At 43.6% G+C, this 17962-nt stretch overlaps 2 protein-coding genes across 2 annotated transcripts; both read left to right on the forward strand.

Moving 5' to 3' along the window:
• The first annotated feature begins 2497 nt into the window (after window positions 1-2497).
• On the forward strand, window positions 2498-3463 carry LOC102376435 (olfactory receptor 6M1-like). The gene has a single exon (XM_006039210.1). The coding sequence runs from the start codon at window positions 2498-2500 to the stop codon at window positions 3461-3463; it is 966 nt and encodes a 321-aa protein (XP_006039272.1).
• A 3990-nt stretch (window positions 3464-7453) lies between these two features.
• On the forward strand, window positions 7454-8395 carry LOC102376677 (olfactory receptor 6M1-like). The gene has a single exon (XM_006039211.2). The coding sequence runs from the start codon at window positions 7454-7456 to the stop codon at window positions 8393-8395; it is 942 nt and encodes a 313-aa protein (XP_006039273.2).
• Window positions 8396-17962: the final 9567 nt, after the last annotated feature.

The following is a 17962-nucleotide window of genomic DNA, read 5'->3' on the forward strand; positions in this document are numbered from 1 at the left end:
TTGGCTGGCCCAGCTGCTCCCCCAGCTGTCCCCACACTGGGGAGAGGCAGGCAGTGCTGGCAGCCCTGGGAGAAGCTGTGAGGGCTGGTGGGGAATGATTGGAAGCTGGGGGAATACTTGGGAGCTGCTGTTCTCTAGGCAAAACACGTGTTTACAGATCATTTTTTAAGTGCATATCTGTTCCATGGGAATGCCTCTGAGCATGAAATCTGTTGGCGTAGGGCAAAGATCTCTTTCACTAGGGAGATTTACGTGATTTGTAAACTTCTCTGTCAGTCATGAAACCATATTCAACTTTGCCCTGTGTAATTGCTTTGGTCACATTAAGATGCCTAAAATTCTTGTGCATCTCATTTTCACCACTTGCCACTCATGTTCAGTAGTGATCCAGTTTGTCTAGAAGGAGAGCCATCTCCATCTCAACTCTCTTGCAATTCCATTGTGCCCATAGCTGCACCCATATGACTCGTGCCATCCTATGGCAGGCTTGGAGCATTGCTGTCACTGTGATAGGTTTTTTGGTGATATCTTTTATTGGACAACCCAGATAGTTGGAAAAGATGGTACATAAGTTTTCCGGCACAAAGGGCCCTTTCTCAAGTCTAGGAAGAAGCAGATTCAGTTTAAATTTAATACCATGCAAATCAATGGCTTGCATTTAACTCCATATTTAAAAGACAACAGGCACTTCAAGGAGTGGAGGAGTGCCATGAAACAGGAGCAAAGGGAAGATAGCAGAAGCAGTTTCAAAGCAAGAGAAGTGTAGTTGAAGAGAGAAGCTAATTATGCAAAAATGCAAAACCATTAGGAAGGGCTAAGGATGGTATCAAGTGGAGTGCCTCAGGGGTTGAACCTGAGCCCAGTTTTGTTCAGTACCTTCACTGATGATCTGCAAGATGGGACTGGGTGGACCCTCAGCAAGTTTGTGAATGACACTAAGCTGTGGGGTGTAGTAGATACACTAGAGGATAGGGCTAGAATCCAGTGTCCTAGATAAATTGGAGCATTGAGCCAAAATAAGTTTCATGAGGTTTAACAAGGACAAGTGCAAAGTCCTGTACTTCTGATGCAAGAATTCCATGCACTGGTACAGGCTTGGGACCAGCTGGCTCAGGAACAGCTCTGCAGAAAAGGACCTAAGGGTTACAGTGGACAATAACATAGATATGAGCAAGCAGTGTGCCCTTGTTGTGAAGAAGACCAATGGCATACTGGCCTGCATTAGTAGGAGCATTGCCAGCAGATCAAAGAACATGATGATCCCCCTCTATTCTGCACTGGTGAGGCCACATCTGGAGTACTGTGTTCAGTTTTGGGGCCCCCACTACAGAAAGGATGCGGACAAGTTGGAGACAGTCCAGAGGAGGGCAATACACTGATTTGGGGTACATGTCTTATGAGGAGAGACTGAGGGAAATGGGCTTATTTAGTCTGCAGTAGAGAAGACTAAGGGGGGATTTAATATCAGCCTTCAACTGAAGGGTAGCTCCAAAAAAGATGGAGCTAGACTGTTCTCAGTGGTGGCAGATGACAAAACAGAGTGATGGTTTCAAGTTGCAACAAGGGAAGTTTAGATGCGGTATTTCAAAACAACTTTCTCACTAGGAGGATAATGAAGCACTGGAGGTGTTGAACTCTGTATCCTTGGAGGTTTTTAAGACCTGGCTTGGCAAAGCCCTGGCTTGAATGATCTATTTGGGGCTGGTCCTCCTTTTAACAAGGGGTTGGACTAGATGACCTCCTGAGAGCCTTTCCAACTCTAATTTGCTATGCTTCTATAATGAGATGTGGAGAACTGAGAAGTTAGTGCTAAATGGTGACAGACACCTGTGTACTAAGATGTCAGTGAGTAGCAGCACTATGACTCCAACCTCTCATCCGTGCCAGTGATGCATTGGGTAAAACGTGTTTAAAAAGCCCTGGGAATAGGGTCCAGAGACCAGGACCCCGCTTCAGGGAAGCACCCATCTTCCAGGCCCACAAAGTCAGGCTCCCTCCTGCTTGTTCTCTTTCTGGTGCTATGAATTTTTCCCTGTGAGATGCCAAAGAGCCCAGCTTCAACAGGAGGGGAATAAAAGGTGCTCCCAGCCATATCTGCTCCATAGTGTAGAGTTAAGAAATTCTGAATACACACACACACACACACACACACACACACACACACACACACACAGAGTCTATTAAGAGAGATTTAATTCCAAAATTCGTAGTCCACCAGAAATGTGATACCTAAGTCCCATTAAAACTTTTCTCTAATTGTCCTGCTATCGAATAGAAGGTGCTCCCAGCCATATCTGCTCCATAGTGTAGAGTTAAGAAATTCTGAATACACACACACACACACACACACACACACACACACACACACACACAGAGTCTATTAAGAGAGATTTAATTCCAAAATTCGTAGTCCACCAGAAATGTGATACCTAAGTCCCATTAAAACTTTTCTCTAATTGTCCTGCTATCTCTGTCATGTTCCCACAGACTGCGTGCGATGACCGTGGGCCATCTGAACCAAACTCTGGTCACAGAGTTCATTCTCATGGCTTTTCCAGTCTCTCAGCAGATGCAGATCTTCCTCTTTCTGGTCCTGCTTTCAATTTACCTGCTTACCCTTGCAGGTAACACAGTCATCATCTCCATCATATGGCTCGATCATCGCCTCCAAACTCCTATGTACTTCTTCCTTAGCAACCTGTCCTTCTTGGATATCCTCTTCACCTCTGTCATTTCTCCTAAAATGCTAGTCAGCCTCCTATTGGAGAGGAAGACAGTGTCAGTCACCGCATGCCTATCCCAGACTTTCTTCTCCATCTTCTTGGGCACCACTGAGTTCATCCTGTTGGCTGTCATGTCATTCGATCGCTATGTGGCCATTTGTAATCCACTACGCTACACAGTCATAATGAATGGCAGGGGGTGCTTCTTGCTTGTTCTAAGCTGTTGGTTGGCAGCATCTATTTCCATGCTTGGTCCCACCATTGTGTACACCAGGCTACCTTTCTGTGGCCAAGAACTGGACCATTTCTTCTGTGACATCACCCCTCTCCTAAAAGCTGCCTGTGTGGACACAAGCTACCTGGAAATGCTCGACTTTGTTCTCTCCTCCCTCGTCTTGCTGAGTTCCTTGACATTTACTGTTGTGTCTTACACTTGCATCATAGCTACCATCCTGAGGATACCCTCTGTCCAAAGGCGTCAAAAGGCCTTTTCCACCTGCGCCTCTCACATCACTGTGGTTACTATTGCCTATGGAAGCTCCATCTTCGTGTACGTTAGGCCGAAACGCAGCAATTCCTTAGCATATGACAAGGCAGCTTCTTTGCTTACAACTGTGGTGACTCCCCTTTTGAATCCCTTCATCTACAGCCTCAGGAATGACAAAGTGAAGGAGGTCTTGACTGATGTGGGAGCAAAGTTAATGGGTTCTTCCAAGAAGGTCCATTTTGAAAAGCACTGATTTAGAAAAGGAGCAAGTTGGGAAAAGTAAATGGCTGTGGAGGGCAGACTTACAATGCTATGTGTTGCCTTGAGGCGGTTGGTCTGTTTTGGACTGTGCTCTTTATTCTGTCTGTGCACCTGAAAAGCATATGTGACATTACTTCATAACCCTCAATGGGGTTATGAACCCTCTGCCCATGTCCCATATATATCCCCCAGTATGCATTAAAAACACATCTCAATAAGGCATGACTAAGAATCCTTAAAAGGCAAAGACCAGTGAAGGAAATCAGACTCTTCATTAACAGCAATGGTTCAGCATATGCCTAGCCGGTCTGTTTTGGTCATTCAGAACAATGTTTCTCAACATTCAAGCAGTTTCATGAGGGCAGTAGACTGGGACCGTCAGAAGAGCTGACAGAATCTGGGTGCCTAAGTCTCTTACCTTTGAAAATCCTTGAAATGCTTATGTATACACTTTGGGCAGTGGCTGTCGGATGCGGGGTGTTTTATGTGGCTGAAGTGCATTATCAGAGTTACTTGGCATTGGCAGAGGGTAGCCCGGGGAGGAGGGATGACATCTTGATGTTCATGTGTCTGGGTGATTACAAGGAAGGTCTGCAATAATGGTATACCTAGTGGGCTGTGACCACCTTTTTCCATGAAGATATTTGCCTATTTGTTTGCTTTTTTTATTAGTCTTAAATATCAAATGACCAGAACAAGCTCTTCAAAAATATCTCCATTTTATTCTGCTTCTCCTGTCTCTTTATGGTATTCATTTCTAATGTCTGGCCTTATTATTGAGTTAATGCCTACTAAGATAGGGTGTATATTTTGCAGAGCAGTCCTTGTTCTATACTACCTACCTATGAGAATGCATTTGTTCTAGATCAAGTGAGATCTAGATTAGTGCACTTTCAAAGCGGAATAAGGGTATAGACAGATGTAATAATTATATCCTTATCAAAGGATACTGATAAAACCCATTGTGATGCACAGCAGAGCATGCATGCATGCACATTCCCTGGGGACAAGTAGCAGCAGCACATATTGTGCTGCTGCTCTTTGTCCCTGGAGAAATGCATGCACCTACATATCTGAATCTGGTCCATTTGTCTAAACACAAGCTTTCTAGTATAAAGGCAACACTAGAGTCCAGGGGACATTTTCTGAGAATTAAAGTGGCTTTATTCTTCAACACCAATGAAGCTAAATAGACTGAAGGCCACTTTAATTCTGAATAAAATGTTCACACTGCGGTTTCACTAATCCACGTTGAAGTCACACCTTTATGTAATTCAGTTTACCATTCCTGAGTGCCACCATGTTGATGAGGGTGCACTAAAAATGTGCACATGAGAAGTAAATAAGTAAAGAGGACACTGGGAATGCGCACACAGTTTTACTCTCTACTCACCGAACTCTGTAGAGAGATCTTTTGTTCATAAATTCCTCAGGGCAAGGAAAGCTTTATACTGTGCCTGTGTAGCTCCTAACACAAGGGGGTCCATATTTTCAAATGGGCTCCTTATCTGTAATTTGTGATGGATATTAGAAAGAAATATAGAGAAAATGCTGCAGACCTTGTTTAATTAAAACTTCAAGCCCGAATGTGAAAGGATTATCTGGTGATCAAAGTCACTGTCTTGGGACTTGCTGGGATCTATGTGCGTCTTTGGCACCTTTATACCTTTGAAACAGCTGACCCATGTGCTTCAGTTTACCACTGCAGAATGGGGATAATAGCACCCTTCAAGAGCCTTAAACATTGCATGATACTTAGATACTCTGGTAACAGAAAAGAGATGCATCACTAGGATGGATACTGATGGATAGACAGATAACTCACGCATGCGGAGTCCGATTAGCTGAATGCTTGTGTTGTAAAGCTGTAGCAAGCTCTTCCTAAGAGACTTAGGAAGGTTTATAGAGAGCCAAGTCCCTAAGAGCAATGAGGCATTGAAACTACCATGCTGTGTCATGATGAGTCAAACAGAGCTACCAAGACACAAAAGCATGTCTCAATAGTCAGAGGTTGATCAGTTCTGGTAGGTAGGCTTTACAAATAAATATTCAGTACCAAGAACTAGGTGTGTCCTTTTCTAGAGCTCTTTTAGAGGCTGAAACCAGATTTGTTTTCAAACTTCAAGAAAAATAGGAAATCTCTCCTCCAGTTGAGAATGGGTTGTACAGCTGTCTTGAAAGAAGGCTAGTGATCCAGGGAACAGGGCGGTGAAGGACTGAGAAGTGTGTTGCAGGGAGATAGTTACTCATTGATATTCAGAATCTGCATCTAGTCGGTGGATCCCATGCTGCAATGCAAAGTGGAAAACTCTAATGTGTAATGGCATCATGGAGGAAAAGTAGCTAGTACAGATCACGTACCACCCTAAAAAAACATCAGTGGTGTTAGTGGCTTTGCCGGTGATGCTTTTTATTGTCTGAGGATGGATCAGAAGTCAAGGGGGCTCTCTGATACATACCAGAGAAAGCAAGGGTGCTCAGTATTTAATGTTGAGAGGATGTTCTAAAAATGGATAAGCAAATTCATTCCATACTGCTTGAAGAGCTGTAATTATCAGAGTCACTACACTTAATTTTTGAAACATTAATGAAAGAAATTCTGCATGGGTTCATACTTCATGTTGGGAGACAAAAAACGTAGTCTAAACTGAGGCAACTCTGTTAACTTCCAGGGACCTGACGTTTTGCACCTGACCTGAGGGTCCAGATTATAAGTATTGGAGGCAGAAGGGACCATGGTCGTCACATTTGCCCATGGTCTTGCACAACATGGTCTGAAAAACTTCAGCAGTGATTCCTCAAAGGAAGAGAGGCTCCCTGCTACGTCCCCTCCGGGGCTTTGTAAGCAACACGGTTGAGCCCAACAGGGAAAACTATCTTTCTGACAGACTCTCAGGGCCAGATTTTTAAAGGATCCTGTACTTTTCTCCTTTGAAAAAAATGGAAATCTTGCCCTACATGTTGCCTGGAGGGCTCCATCTGATGAATGCTGGTGCTGCTTAAGTTTTGTAAAGGTTTGTGTGCAAAATGGGAGGAGGGAGGAGGAAATGGGCAATTTTGGGAAGAGAAGGATTTGTTTAGATTTTCATTACTGTAGAGATCAGGGTAAAGATGATGAGCCAGATCCTGAGCTGATGCAAATAGGTTACAGCCCAAACTCTCCCACGATTTATTTCCGAGGGGAAGCTAACTCACCGGGTTTGTTTTTAGGCATCGTATAAGATGTGATACTTTAAAGCGTTCCACTGGTAATTTTCTTGTTTCTGTGATTAATACTTACATCCAATGAAGGTCAAAAAATATGAAAATCTGCAATTCTGTAATTGCAATTCTGCAATAAATACTTGGCCATTTTTCCTGCTATCATAACTTCAGGGAACTCAAAGTCGCTCTGTCTCTCTTCCCATGGTTCCAATCCTTGTCAGGTAGAAGTCATCGCCACTTAATCAAATTCAATATCATTGTGCCAAATTTAGAGCTCATCAGAAAAAAATATATACACTAAATTTCTAAGAAAAAGACATTTTCATAAGATTCTTTTTCTTTTATGAAAACAGACAGTTTTCCCAGAAGAGGTGTTGGGGAAATTCAGTTAAAACGATAAGGATATTTTGTATGATTTTTTCTTTTTAAGTTGAAATGTGATTTTATTTTGGTATGTTTGGTTTCCAAATACTGAATCTCATCAATACTTGGAGTATAAATGGAATTGAAAAAATTACATGTTTAATGGATATTTTGTTCAAAAGACCTTTTCATATTAAATTTATGTTTCAATAGTCTCATGGGAGGAAAAAACAAAGAACTGAAAGCTTCTGTTTGTGTTCAGGAGTGGGGAATGCGGAGGATTGGTTTAAATGAAAATGGGCTTTTCAGTCACAAAATGCATTGCACAAAGATACTTGACCCAGTCTCCCCAACTATTTATATTGGTGATGTTGTTCTTGTTTACTGTAGCAGTTCTCAGGTAGTACAGAGCAGCATGGCTTTTGCCAGCAACAACCAGACCGCAGTGACAGAATTCATCCTCCTATCTTTACCTGTCCTCCGAGGAAGGCAGATTTTCTTCTTTGTGGTCCTTCTGCTGATTTACCTGCTCACACTTACGGGGAATATTGTCATAATCTCAATCATATGGACTGACCATCGCCTCCACACCCCCATGTATTTCTTCCTCAGCAACTTGTCCTTCTTGGACATCCTTTTCACAACAGTAATTGCGCCCAAGATGCTATCTAGTCTTCTGGCACAGAAGAAAAGCATCTCCTTTGCTGGATGCATCACCCAGACCTACTTCTATTTCTTCCTGGGGACCGTGGAGTTTATCCTCTTGGCAGTCATGTCCTTTGACCGGTATGTGGCCATCTGCAACCCACTGAGGTACACTGTCATCATGAACAGCCGCATTTGCTTCCTCATGGTGCTGGGTTGCTGGGTGGGCGCCTTGCTCTCGGTCCTCTGCCCCACCGTTGTGGTGTCCAGGCTGCCCTACTGTGGCCATGCCATCAACCATTTCTTCTGCGACATTGCCCCCTTGTTGCAAGTGGCCTGCATAGACACCCGCTTGATTGAGCTCCTCAATTTCCTCCTGTCCTCCCTCGTGGTGCTCAGCTCCTTGATGCTCACAGCAGTGTCTTACAGCTACATTATCTCCACCATCATGAAAATCCCTTCCGGGCAGGGGCGGCAGAAAGCCTTCTCTACTTGTGTTTCTCACATCACTGTGGTCACCATTGCCTATGGGAGCTCCATCTTCATGTATGTCCGGCCCAATCAAAGCTACTCCCTTGACTTCGACAAGGTGGCAGCTGTCTTGACCACAGTGGTGACGCCTCTCCTCAACCCCTTCATATACAGCCAGAGGAATGAGAAGGTCAAAGAAGTCTTGAAGGAGGCTGTCATTAGGATATTTTCACGTTCCTGATTTTGTTTGCTGCTTAAGAGAAGGAAGGTGGAAACAAATACTGGACAGTTTGTTTCTCTCTCCAAGGACATTTTGGCTCTTGACCATTGTCATGTCTTTTTCAATAATAAAGGCAAATTAAGTAAGTGCTGGTTGCTGGAGCATTTTTACTCTGATTCTTACTAGTATCTCAAAACAAGTATTCCTGCAGCTGCAAGCATGCTTCTGGTTTACACTGAAAGGATCTTTGGGAAGGTGCACATATTTTTATTTTCCTTTTGAAATGAAAATTGGAAGGCATAAATAAACCTACTGTCTCAGAGCTGGCAATGTTTCATCTTGCGCTCATAACTCACCGCATTCAAAAGGATCGAGGCATTTCTCACAGTAATAGCATTCTGGAGGCTCTGGGCACTGTGATAGAAAAGTTCAAAGCATCAAGGTGTCCCTGCAGGTCTTCAGTTTTTGGTGCCATGTTGAGGTCTTTCCTTTCCATGTTCTTTCTAATCCCAATATTAAGGTTTGATATTTAAAAAAGGTTTCCTCTTTTTTTTCTGCCACACACATGAAACATTTGTAATGCTGATTTTTGGTCGGAGTAATAATGCTAGCATTCCTAGTTGAAAGCAGAGATACTCAATGAACACAGGACAGAGATTCCCAGAGACAAAAAATGGAGTTAGCCGCATAGAGGGAAATAAGATGTGATTGCGGTTTTGGTACTGCAAAAATCATGGTATTCCTGGATTCAGTTTTTTTTAGTGTCACAAGCTTTATCTGTGTTCTTGAACTACTCACTAGTCCATGTTCATGCCTCAGTTCTCCATTTTCAAAATGGAGATAGCCACATTTCCCTGCCTCAGAAGGGAACATTGTTCACTGTTCGCTTATTATGGTAATGAGGTGGCACATCATTACCATGGATAGAAACCACTCTCGGTGAGTCTAATATGGGGTATTGCAGGTCCCCATTCTACATTTAAAAATGTGTTTATATGCTCCTATCATGCTTCATATCTAACCACTGCTGTCATGATTTGTATATGCATACATACAAGCACAATTATGCCTGGGAGATTCAAAGGTTGCCACATGAATTAGGATAACAGTTTTCATTGACATCCTTTCTTTCCATCTAGTAGGCATCTCAAGTGTTATCTTACTCCACTACAATCACGCCCCTGAAAATAAAACATGAATGCCCTCCTTCTGCAACAAGCCATCATCTTAACTTTAAGATTAAGTTCTTCTTGTTTACTCTATGGCTTTTAGTTGTACTTTGGTTTCCTAACTCTCTCAAGTCCCCTAGGAAATTGAAGAGTAATTGTGCTGGAAATAGAGGCTATTTATTTCCTAAAATAGCATGGTGATATTGAAAGTCTCAGATGCAGAAATCAAGAATAGAGAAAACTTAACAGAAGCCCTTTATTTTTTTTTGGAAAAGAGTGCTCACCGTGGCCTTTGGGAAGGGGGGAGACAGACACACAGACAGAAATAGATTAGACAGATTTTGAGATCTTCAGAGATACCAATAGGATTTTAATACCGCCCCCCAACAAAATTAGGGGGAATTGGGAGCCCAAAAGCTCTCCAAGGCTCTGAAAATCCTCCATCCTTGTGTAAGACAGACCAGGGGTGAGCAAAATGGTGGATTCAGCCTGCGGTCAGATTCCATTTCCCAGCAGCCCCTGCCAGCATGGCCCCAGGGAGACCACAGGATCACAAGGCTGCGGCAGTGGGGGGCCACAAAACCAGGGCTCAAACCCAGGCCCAGCCTGCACGATCCCAGGGTTTCCATGGACACTGGCCGGGAGCCACAAGAGCAGGGTCTACTGGGAAATGGAGACACCATGGGCCGATACAGCCCATGGGCCAGATTTGCCCCCCAGGTCTAGAGTGTGGTCATTACAGGCATAACTGTAAATTGTAGCAATCAGTCTGAGCAAAGCTGCATGGTCTGTAAAACTGAACTGATAAGCAGAATAAATGACCCATACAACTTAACTCTTTGCTGCCACTCACATAATGCCGGTATCCAAACTAGGTTGAGTAGAGTTAGCTTGCCTATATGCACACTACACTGAAATCATTGCCATAGAGACACACAGCATTATGCCAAAAGAATTAGATACCTGACTCCAGCTGAAGTTCAACAGGGTATGGCCAACCAAGTTCATCTATAGACCTTTGAGTAATCTATAAGATAGGCTCAAGAATGGACTCATGTATATATATATGAGGGGGGACAGGATGCACTACATCCCCCGTGTCTCCACCATCATGGTGGCAGGCTGCCTTCTGTCAGAATGCTTCTTTGCACTCTGATTGGCTGTTTGTCAGCCAATCAGAGCGTGTATAAAGCATTATGGACAGACAGATTTAGGCTTTTATAATATTAGAATATAGATACATGGGTGTCAGCTGTGGGCCAAGGCACTGAACAGAAAGAACAAAATAAATGGAGTTGCACCAAGATGGTGCCAATCTAAGAGGTGAGAAGACTAGTCCATACCAGCAGAAAGGAGAGTGGAAGAAAACAACGAGACAATACTGGGCATTTTGCTAGGCCTCAACACACCAGTTGCCTCGCTATGAATAATATTTGGTTGGCTTCATAAGAAGTGTGTGGCAGTGCACCTTTACTGCCTGCCAATTTAAGGGCAGGAGCAGGCAGCTGCCAGGTGCCTGATGAGGGGGGCCATTTTCAAACATAGGCCAGAGGGGCAGCAGTCTGTGCTGAGCAAACAAGGAGGCACCACCAGGCTGCGCTGCTCCTGGAACCCCTTGGAGGTAAGGGTGAGGCTACGGGGATGGAGGATGCCTCAGTGGTCCTGGACATGACCTGAAACTCTACCCTGCTGGTATAGGGAGGCCTGGTGGGTCTGCCAGTGGTGTGACAGCCCCACTTAAATACCAGGACTGTGAACCTCCCCGCGTAAGCTGGACTAGGGCACCTAAACCCCAGCCCTCACCCTTGGGTGGGTTACTAAGAGGGAGGAATGGGGCTAGGCATGGCTGTAGCCGCCTGAGGCTGCAGGGGTGCAAGACGCCAGAGGCCCCAGAGGAGGGCAGTTGTAAAGCCCTAGAGAAGGGGGCGCTTGAAAGATCCTGAGAGAGTAGGGGTGTCGGTGGGTGCACCCAGAGTAAGGGATGTCTTCACGACCTGAAGGACTGGGAGTAATGTAGGGTTGAGTAGGGCTGAAAGGAGGGTCTGAAGAGCAGCCCCAGGGGATATGTTGAGTAGGGCTGAAGGATGGCCAGAAGGGCAGCACACGGGCCAACCCGGCACAATATCATGGTGTTGTGTATAAGGAACCCAGTGAGGGGTCAAGGTGAAGCTGACCCTCAATTTGGTGAACTGGCTGGCACTACTCAGCTGAGGGTCATGGGAGAGGCCCAAGAAACTGCATGTTGCCAGCCAAGGCATAATTCGATAAGCCTGATGGCCAGAAAAATTGCTCCAGGAGAGAGCAGGGCAGAGTGGAGGGGGCACAGTATGGTGCAGCGAGCAAGAGCCTCTTTGAGAAGGGGTAGAGTGCAGGCTGCCCCTGTGAGAGGGGAGGGTGGTATGAGTGTATATGTGTGTGTGTGTGTGTGTGTGTGAGAGAGAGAGAGAGAGCTGGCGGAGGACTAGGTTTGTTCTGGCTTGTGGCCGGGAGTATGATAACAGCTTGGATTCCAACTGCAAGACATGGGCCACAGTGTAGGGAAGGGACCATGGATAGCGCCCCCTCGCATCAGGGCATAAAATGGTCAGCATCCCGCATTTACCACTAGTTTATTGTAATAGCAAAGTCATGGCAGAAAAGACTGGGCGGACTGCCTTACATAGACAGGTGGGTGGGCCAACTTGAAACTTGGCCCTGAGCTTGCCCCCGTCACAAAGTGGAATATGAAACTGGTATTGGAAAGAGGACAAAGTGGGGTGGCTTTCTGGAAGGATTTGGAGCATCCACAGTTCACCTATAATGATTAAAAAATTAAGTACTTATTGATTTTTATTTTTTAACGTTTTATACTTTTCTTTTTCAGTTGAAATAAAAATTAAGTTAGTTAAAAACATGTTATTGAAGGGGGGAAATATTTCAGTTAAAACCAGACCAATTATTTCTTTCTGTTTGGTTTGTTCATTTGGTTGTTTTATTTTGGTTTTGATCAGGCAGTTCATGAAAAGAATCCATTATTTTTCCATGTGTAGCAATCACTCATTCATAAAAAAAAATAATAAATAACACTTTCTCTTGAGGCCCCGGCCTTCTCTTTAGCTTCCAGTGTCTCCAACCTCATATTGGGACCGCGGAGTTAGCAAAGAGTCACAACAGGGAACTTCCCTACCAACTCACTCTGACCAGCACAGGAGTTACATAGAACATAGTTCCTACATAGTGCAGTTCACTTGTAGAACTTGTTGCCCCAGGAGGCTGGAGAGGCAGAAAGTAAAACCAGGTACAAAAAAGGATAGGTGCATGGGGGATAGGGCCATTGGGAACTATTAAATAAAATTAGGGATGTTTTCACTTGCATCCCTAAACCCAATGATGTTTGATGCTGGGGAGCTATGTCTGGGGAATGGTCATACTAGACATGCTCTGTTCAAATATTCTTCCTCTGAAGCATTGGATGCTTGCCATGTTCAGAGGCAGCGTATGGATCATTGATCTGACCCAGGATGGCATGGCTTATGTTCCCCAGAGTGAACTAGGCTGTGATATTTATATTAAGTTTGCAGGCAGAATGTCTTCAAAGAAGAAGATACATGTTTAACTTTTGGTTTTCTCCAGAAACTTATTATGTCCTCTTAGATTTGTCTAGGTATTTTAATCTCCCAGGGTGGCTGTGGACCAAAGTAGGTACACCCTACCATTATAAAAGACAGAGTGTGTGAAGAGAAGACCATTCTTTCCTGAGGACAGAGAGACAGTCTGGCTGACGTGAAGCCATGCTTTTATGCTGTTCTTTTCAGGATGACAGTGCTCAAGCCTTAATTGAAGGGAAAAGGTAATTATTTGAAAAGGCTATGCATAAACTACAGATAAAGTGTGAAATTGTGTATGTCAGGGGCAAGTGGGGGTGGGGTGGGGATGGGTAGGGACAGAGGAATAATTTTCTTTAGAGGACAAAGGAAAAAAAAGAGAAATATAGTGAGAAAAATGCCGTTATTGCTTGAAAAAAATTGACTTGCATTTTGTTTGAACAAATCTTCTTTTGCACAGCCACAAGATACCAACTATCAGGTAACAATTACCTCATTGAGGATGTACAATGCAAATGTCTCAGGACTGAGGGATGGAGGTGGTTCCATATCAAATTGCTTTATTTGGGGGCTAAAATTCCCATTTAATTTCCTCATGCACATGTAAGCATTCTCATCAGCTAACCATAACTAAGACGTCTTTGATCACGATTCAGTTCACAAGGTCTCCTAAGCTCTTCACATTTAAGTCTTTTGCAAAGACCATTTATACTTTTCTGGTGTTAAAAATGTGTTGATCACAAATCCTTTCTCTGGTGTTAAAAATGTGTTGATCACAAATCTTGAACCCCTAGGCTGAGATTTTCAGAGATACCAAAGAAATGTGGAGAACAAAATCAATGAGACATAGGGAAATAATTTCTTCAAGTACCCATGAAAATCCTGCCATTTTCCTGTCTCTTGTAGAACAATATTTCTCATTGTCCTTGACTTCTCATACGATGAATTTATCCTGTATCCTGAGACTATCACTGGACACATCTCCAATCAACTGTGGAGGTAGCTGAGAAATATCACTGAGATGGTTGTCATCACCACTGCCCCTCAGTCACTTACAGTCTCACACAGGTAGTTTGTGGTAATGTAAGAGTGATGCTGTAGCTGTGATGGTCTACAAAGTATGTGAGAGTCAAGTATTTCTTAGGATAGTATCTTTTATCAGACCAACTATGTAGCTGGGATAAAATTAGACAAGCTTTTAAATGAAAGACATTCTTCACAGGTCTCAGATTACCTCCATTGTTAAATGGTGGATTTTGATATCTTCCATGTTACTGTAGTGTAAGACCGATGTTGTAGCCATATCTATTGCAGAGAAGAGAATGGATCCAAATTTCCCAAATCCTTAAATAATGTCCTGGCCACTTCCTTCCTTCTTTGGAAGGGCAAGGTCATTTTACTACAAATATAGGAAAGGTTGGGGAGGAGGGAAGATATTGTATTAAGACTTGAGCAATCAAGGTTCAACTCCTCCATCATATATTCCCTGCACAATTTGGTTCAAATTGCTTAGTTTGCCTGTGCCTGAGTTACCACCTATATAGTCACAATTGATATCTCCTGTTATGCTGAAATATGTTTGTAGTAGCTATCAATATATTTTTTTTAATCTATAGACAATCACAGATCTTATTGAAGCTTGTTGGTGTGTGAAAAAACTCTATCCGAACAAATAAGTCCTTTAATAGAGTGGGACAGACTGGGGTGAGGGGTTTGATGGTGTACAGTTATATGTATGTCTGTGTGAATAGAGAAGATATTGTATTAAGACTTGTGTGATCATGGTTAAATTCCTCTGTTGCCTTGTGGGGTCAGGCCAATGCTCAGGATATCAATATTGTGCTGTTAGAAAGGAGGGCATGGTGTACAATTGCACATACAGAAATAAAAATCAATTAGGTGTACACACACACTCTAGGTGCATACACCCCAACCAGGCACGCGCACACACACACTACCAACTCAAGCCCACGTGCATCCAAAATTACCAGCCTAGGCACATGCATATCTATCACCAATTCAAGCACATACACACTCTAATGATAAGGACATGAAATCATATACAATACACACATTCATACACATATACACACAGGTTAAATACTGACTCAGGTGACAGCGTGTGTGTGTGTTGGTGCCTGTGGTACTTATGCTTGGGGTGCTTGATAACTAAAGAGCAAGTGGCAGAGATCGGGGAAAAGGAAGTGGGGATGGGGCAATAGCAGTGGCACAGATCAGGGGAAAAGGCAGTGGATATGGGGCAATAGCAAAGAAACAGTGGTTTGCAGGGAGAAAGGAGCTCAGGATGGCTGGAGCCACAGGAGCATGGGACAGGTGTTGGAGGTGGCAGAGAGTCAGAAGCAGGAGATGGAGAAATGAGACAGAAGTTAGAGGGGCGAGAAGCAGAGATTGGAGCAGGGCCGGATCTGTAGTAGACCAAAACCCAACTCAGGGTTCCCAATAAGTTTTAGTAAAAGAACGCTGTACTGTATAGCTTGGTTCCCACACACACACACACACACACACACACACACACAACGGTAGCAGAAGAAAGAGACTCAGCAGAAGGGTTGGAGTCCAGGTAGGGAAGAGAAACAAAGTCCAAGCCCTTGGTTGAAGAGAGGGTGGGGGTGATATCTAGCTATCCAGACTGGGAGGGGATCCTCGATAGTCAGTTGGGGTCTTTCTCCAGCAGGTGTTGTCCAGAAGGGGGTCGCCAGCAGGGCCTCTGGGTGGATAGGTGGTGTGGCATGGTGCTGGTCCAGATGGAGAGGGTGTCCCACTGGGTCTGTCTTCACTGGGTCTGTCTGCCCCTTTTATAGGGGCAGACCTCCTATGACCCTAGTGGCAGGGGCATGACCAGGTAGAATCAACCCCTAGTGTACTGAGCATGTGCACTCCTAGGTAAGGACATGCAGTTTCAGGTGTCTGTAATGGTGGTTTGATTGATTTCTGCAGCAGTCTTTATCTTCCAAATCTTGAGCCAGGGAGGGTCGATGCAGAGTGATGGTTGGGTTGTCGAGTTGATGGTTCGGTCATTCAGAGGGAGCTATTTTTAGACCTAATGGCATTGTCTCTCAAGAGCTCTCATTCATCCCCATTCTTTCAGGAACCAATTTACATAGGAGAGGTAGGTATGAGGCATAGGTTACAACATACTTACACAACAGGGCATGGGGACAAGATGGGGACAAGATAGGAACCTGACACACAGAATGGATACTTGGCATCACTCATGCCAACCCACATTGAAGGCCTAAATCATACAATATTAATATGAAACAATAACAATCAATGCACAAATGATAGGAATACAATATAATACAGTATAAAGCAGTAAAAATCAATCCAAACATAACAGAACACTATTCACAATATAAAAAGGGGCTTATTACGATAATAGTATATAAGAACTTTGCTTACCTAATACTACTTGTACTCATTTTTAAGGGATAGAGAGGGCAGAGAGAAAGTCAGAAATGGTTGGGGGAGGGAATGCATTTTAAAAATAAAAAATAAACCAAAAACTGGGGGATTTGCTACACCTCCATCATGCATTCCTTGCATGACTTGTTTCAAATTGCTTAGTTTGCCTGTGCCTGAGTTACCACCTATACAATCAAAATGGTGATATCCTCTGATATGCTGGAAGATATCTATAGTTGTCATCAAGAGGTTTTTGTTCTATAGACAATCACATTTCTTATCAAAGCTGATTGGTGTGTGAAACAATTCCATCAGAACAAATAAGCCCTTTCATAAAGCAGAAAAGATGGAGATTAATGAAACCCCTCTCCAAAATAATGAGTTTCACTGGGGAGGCTGGGGGGGATTACACTGTGGTGTCTGCAGGATTTTCCAAGTATTGCTGAAAAGACTGGTGTGAGGGCTTTGATGGTGTGCGGTTATATGTATGTCTGTGTGAGAGAGTGACCAGGGCAGAGTGGGAAAGGAGGAGATGTATAAACAGACTTGAGAAGGACTGAGCCCCTTGATGCAGAAGTGTTGTGGGAAAGTCTGGATTGGAAATGGTGTACAATGAACCCTCTTATGGCTATCTTGTCCCTACTGCAATTGGGAAAGCAGAGCTTTGTGCGCAGGCTGAAAATAGATGGGACTGTACCCGAGAAATGCCTGACTTGTATAATCGATTTATCCTCCTGTTAGAAACAGTCCATTAAACCCACACAATTTAGCTAACAACTTAGGTTACAGGTGCAAACTTTGCTTGGCTGGTCTGAGGATATTCACTGCTGGCAAATTCTCTCTGTTATTTCACAAGCCAGGTCCATGGAAATTTCTGTTCTTATAGGAACTCAGCAATACTCAGATAGTTTGAGGGGACTCTAGCGATCGTCAGGATATTTTGTCATTCAGAATTCAGAGAGACCAGGATCAGGTAAATACCGAGGCTTTATGTTTGGTTTGTATGAGAGACAGGGAAAGCACAAGAAAAAGGTTTTATTTAGGAATCTGCTGTGCCTCTGCTGGAACGTCGAACTTATTGTTGTTATATAGAGAACAATAGCCCAAACAAAAAACAAAGCACAACACAACAGCAAGGATAGGAATCTGTTATACTACGCTAGCCTCTGTATTTCTATTTAGCCTGACACAGGGAGCAAAATCTCATTCTGATGATACCTAGTTTTCTCTCACAAGGATTCACAACAGTAAACTGGAACGTAGCAAAAGCAGTGGCCAAACAACACCTGTTATGGTCACTTGGCCTGACTTCCTGAAGAATATGGACAATTGTTTAAAGTGCTGGGGATTGTGGTAAAGACTTGTTTTTCTCCTTGTTATTGTTTCTACAGTGAAAACTGAACTCATCA

The sequence above is a fragment of the Alligator sinensis genome, unplaced genomic scaffold, assembly GCF_000455745.1.
Source record: "Alligator sinensis unplaced genomic scaffold, ASM45574v1 scaffold1923_1, whole genome shotgun sequence".
Lineage (NCBI taxonomy): Eukaryota > Metazoa > Chordata > Crocodylia > Alligatoridae > Alligator > Alligator sinensis.

What these genes read in the sequence shown, in the direction of transcription:
- LOC102376677 (XM_006039211.2), top strand. Translation starts at nt 7,454, where the DNA reads ATGGCTTTTGCCAGCAACAACCAGACCGCAGTGACAGAATTCATCCTC.
- LOC102376435 (XM_006039210.1), top strand. Translation starts at nt 2,498, where the DNA reads ATGACCGTGGGCCATCTGAACCAAACTCTGGTCACAGAGTTCATTCTC.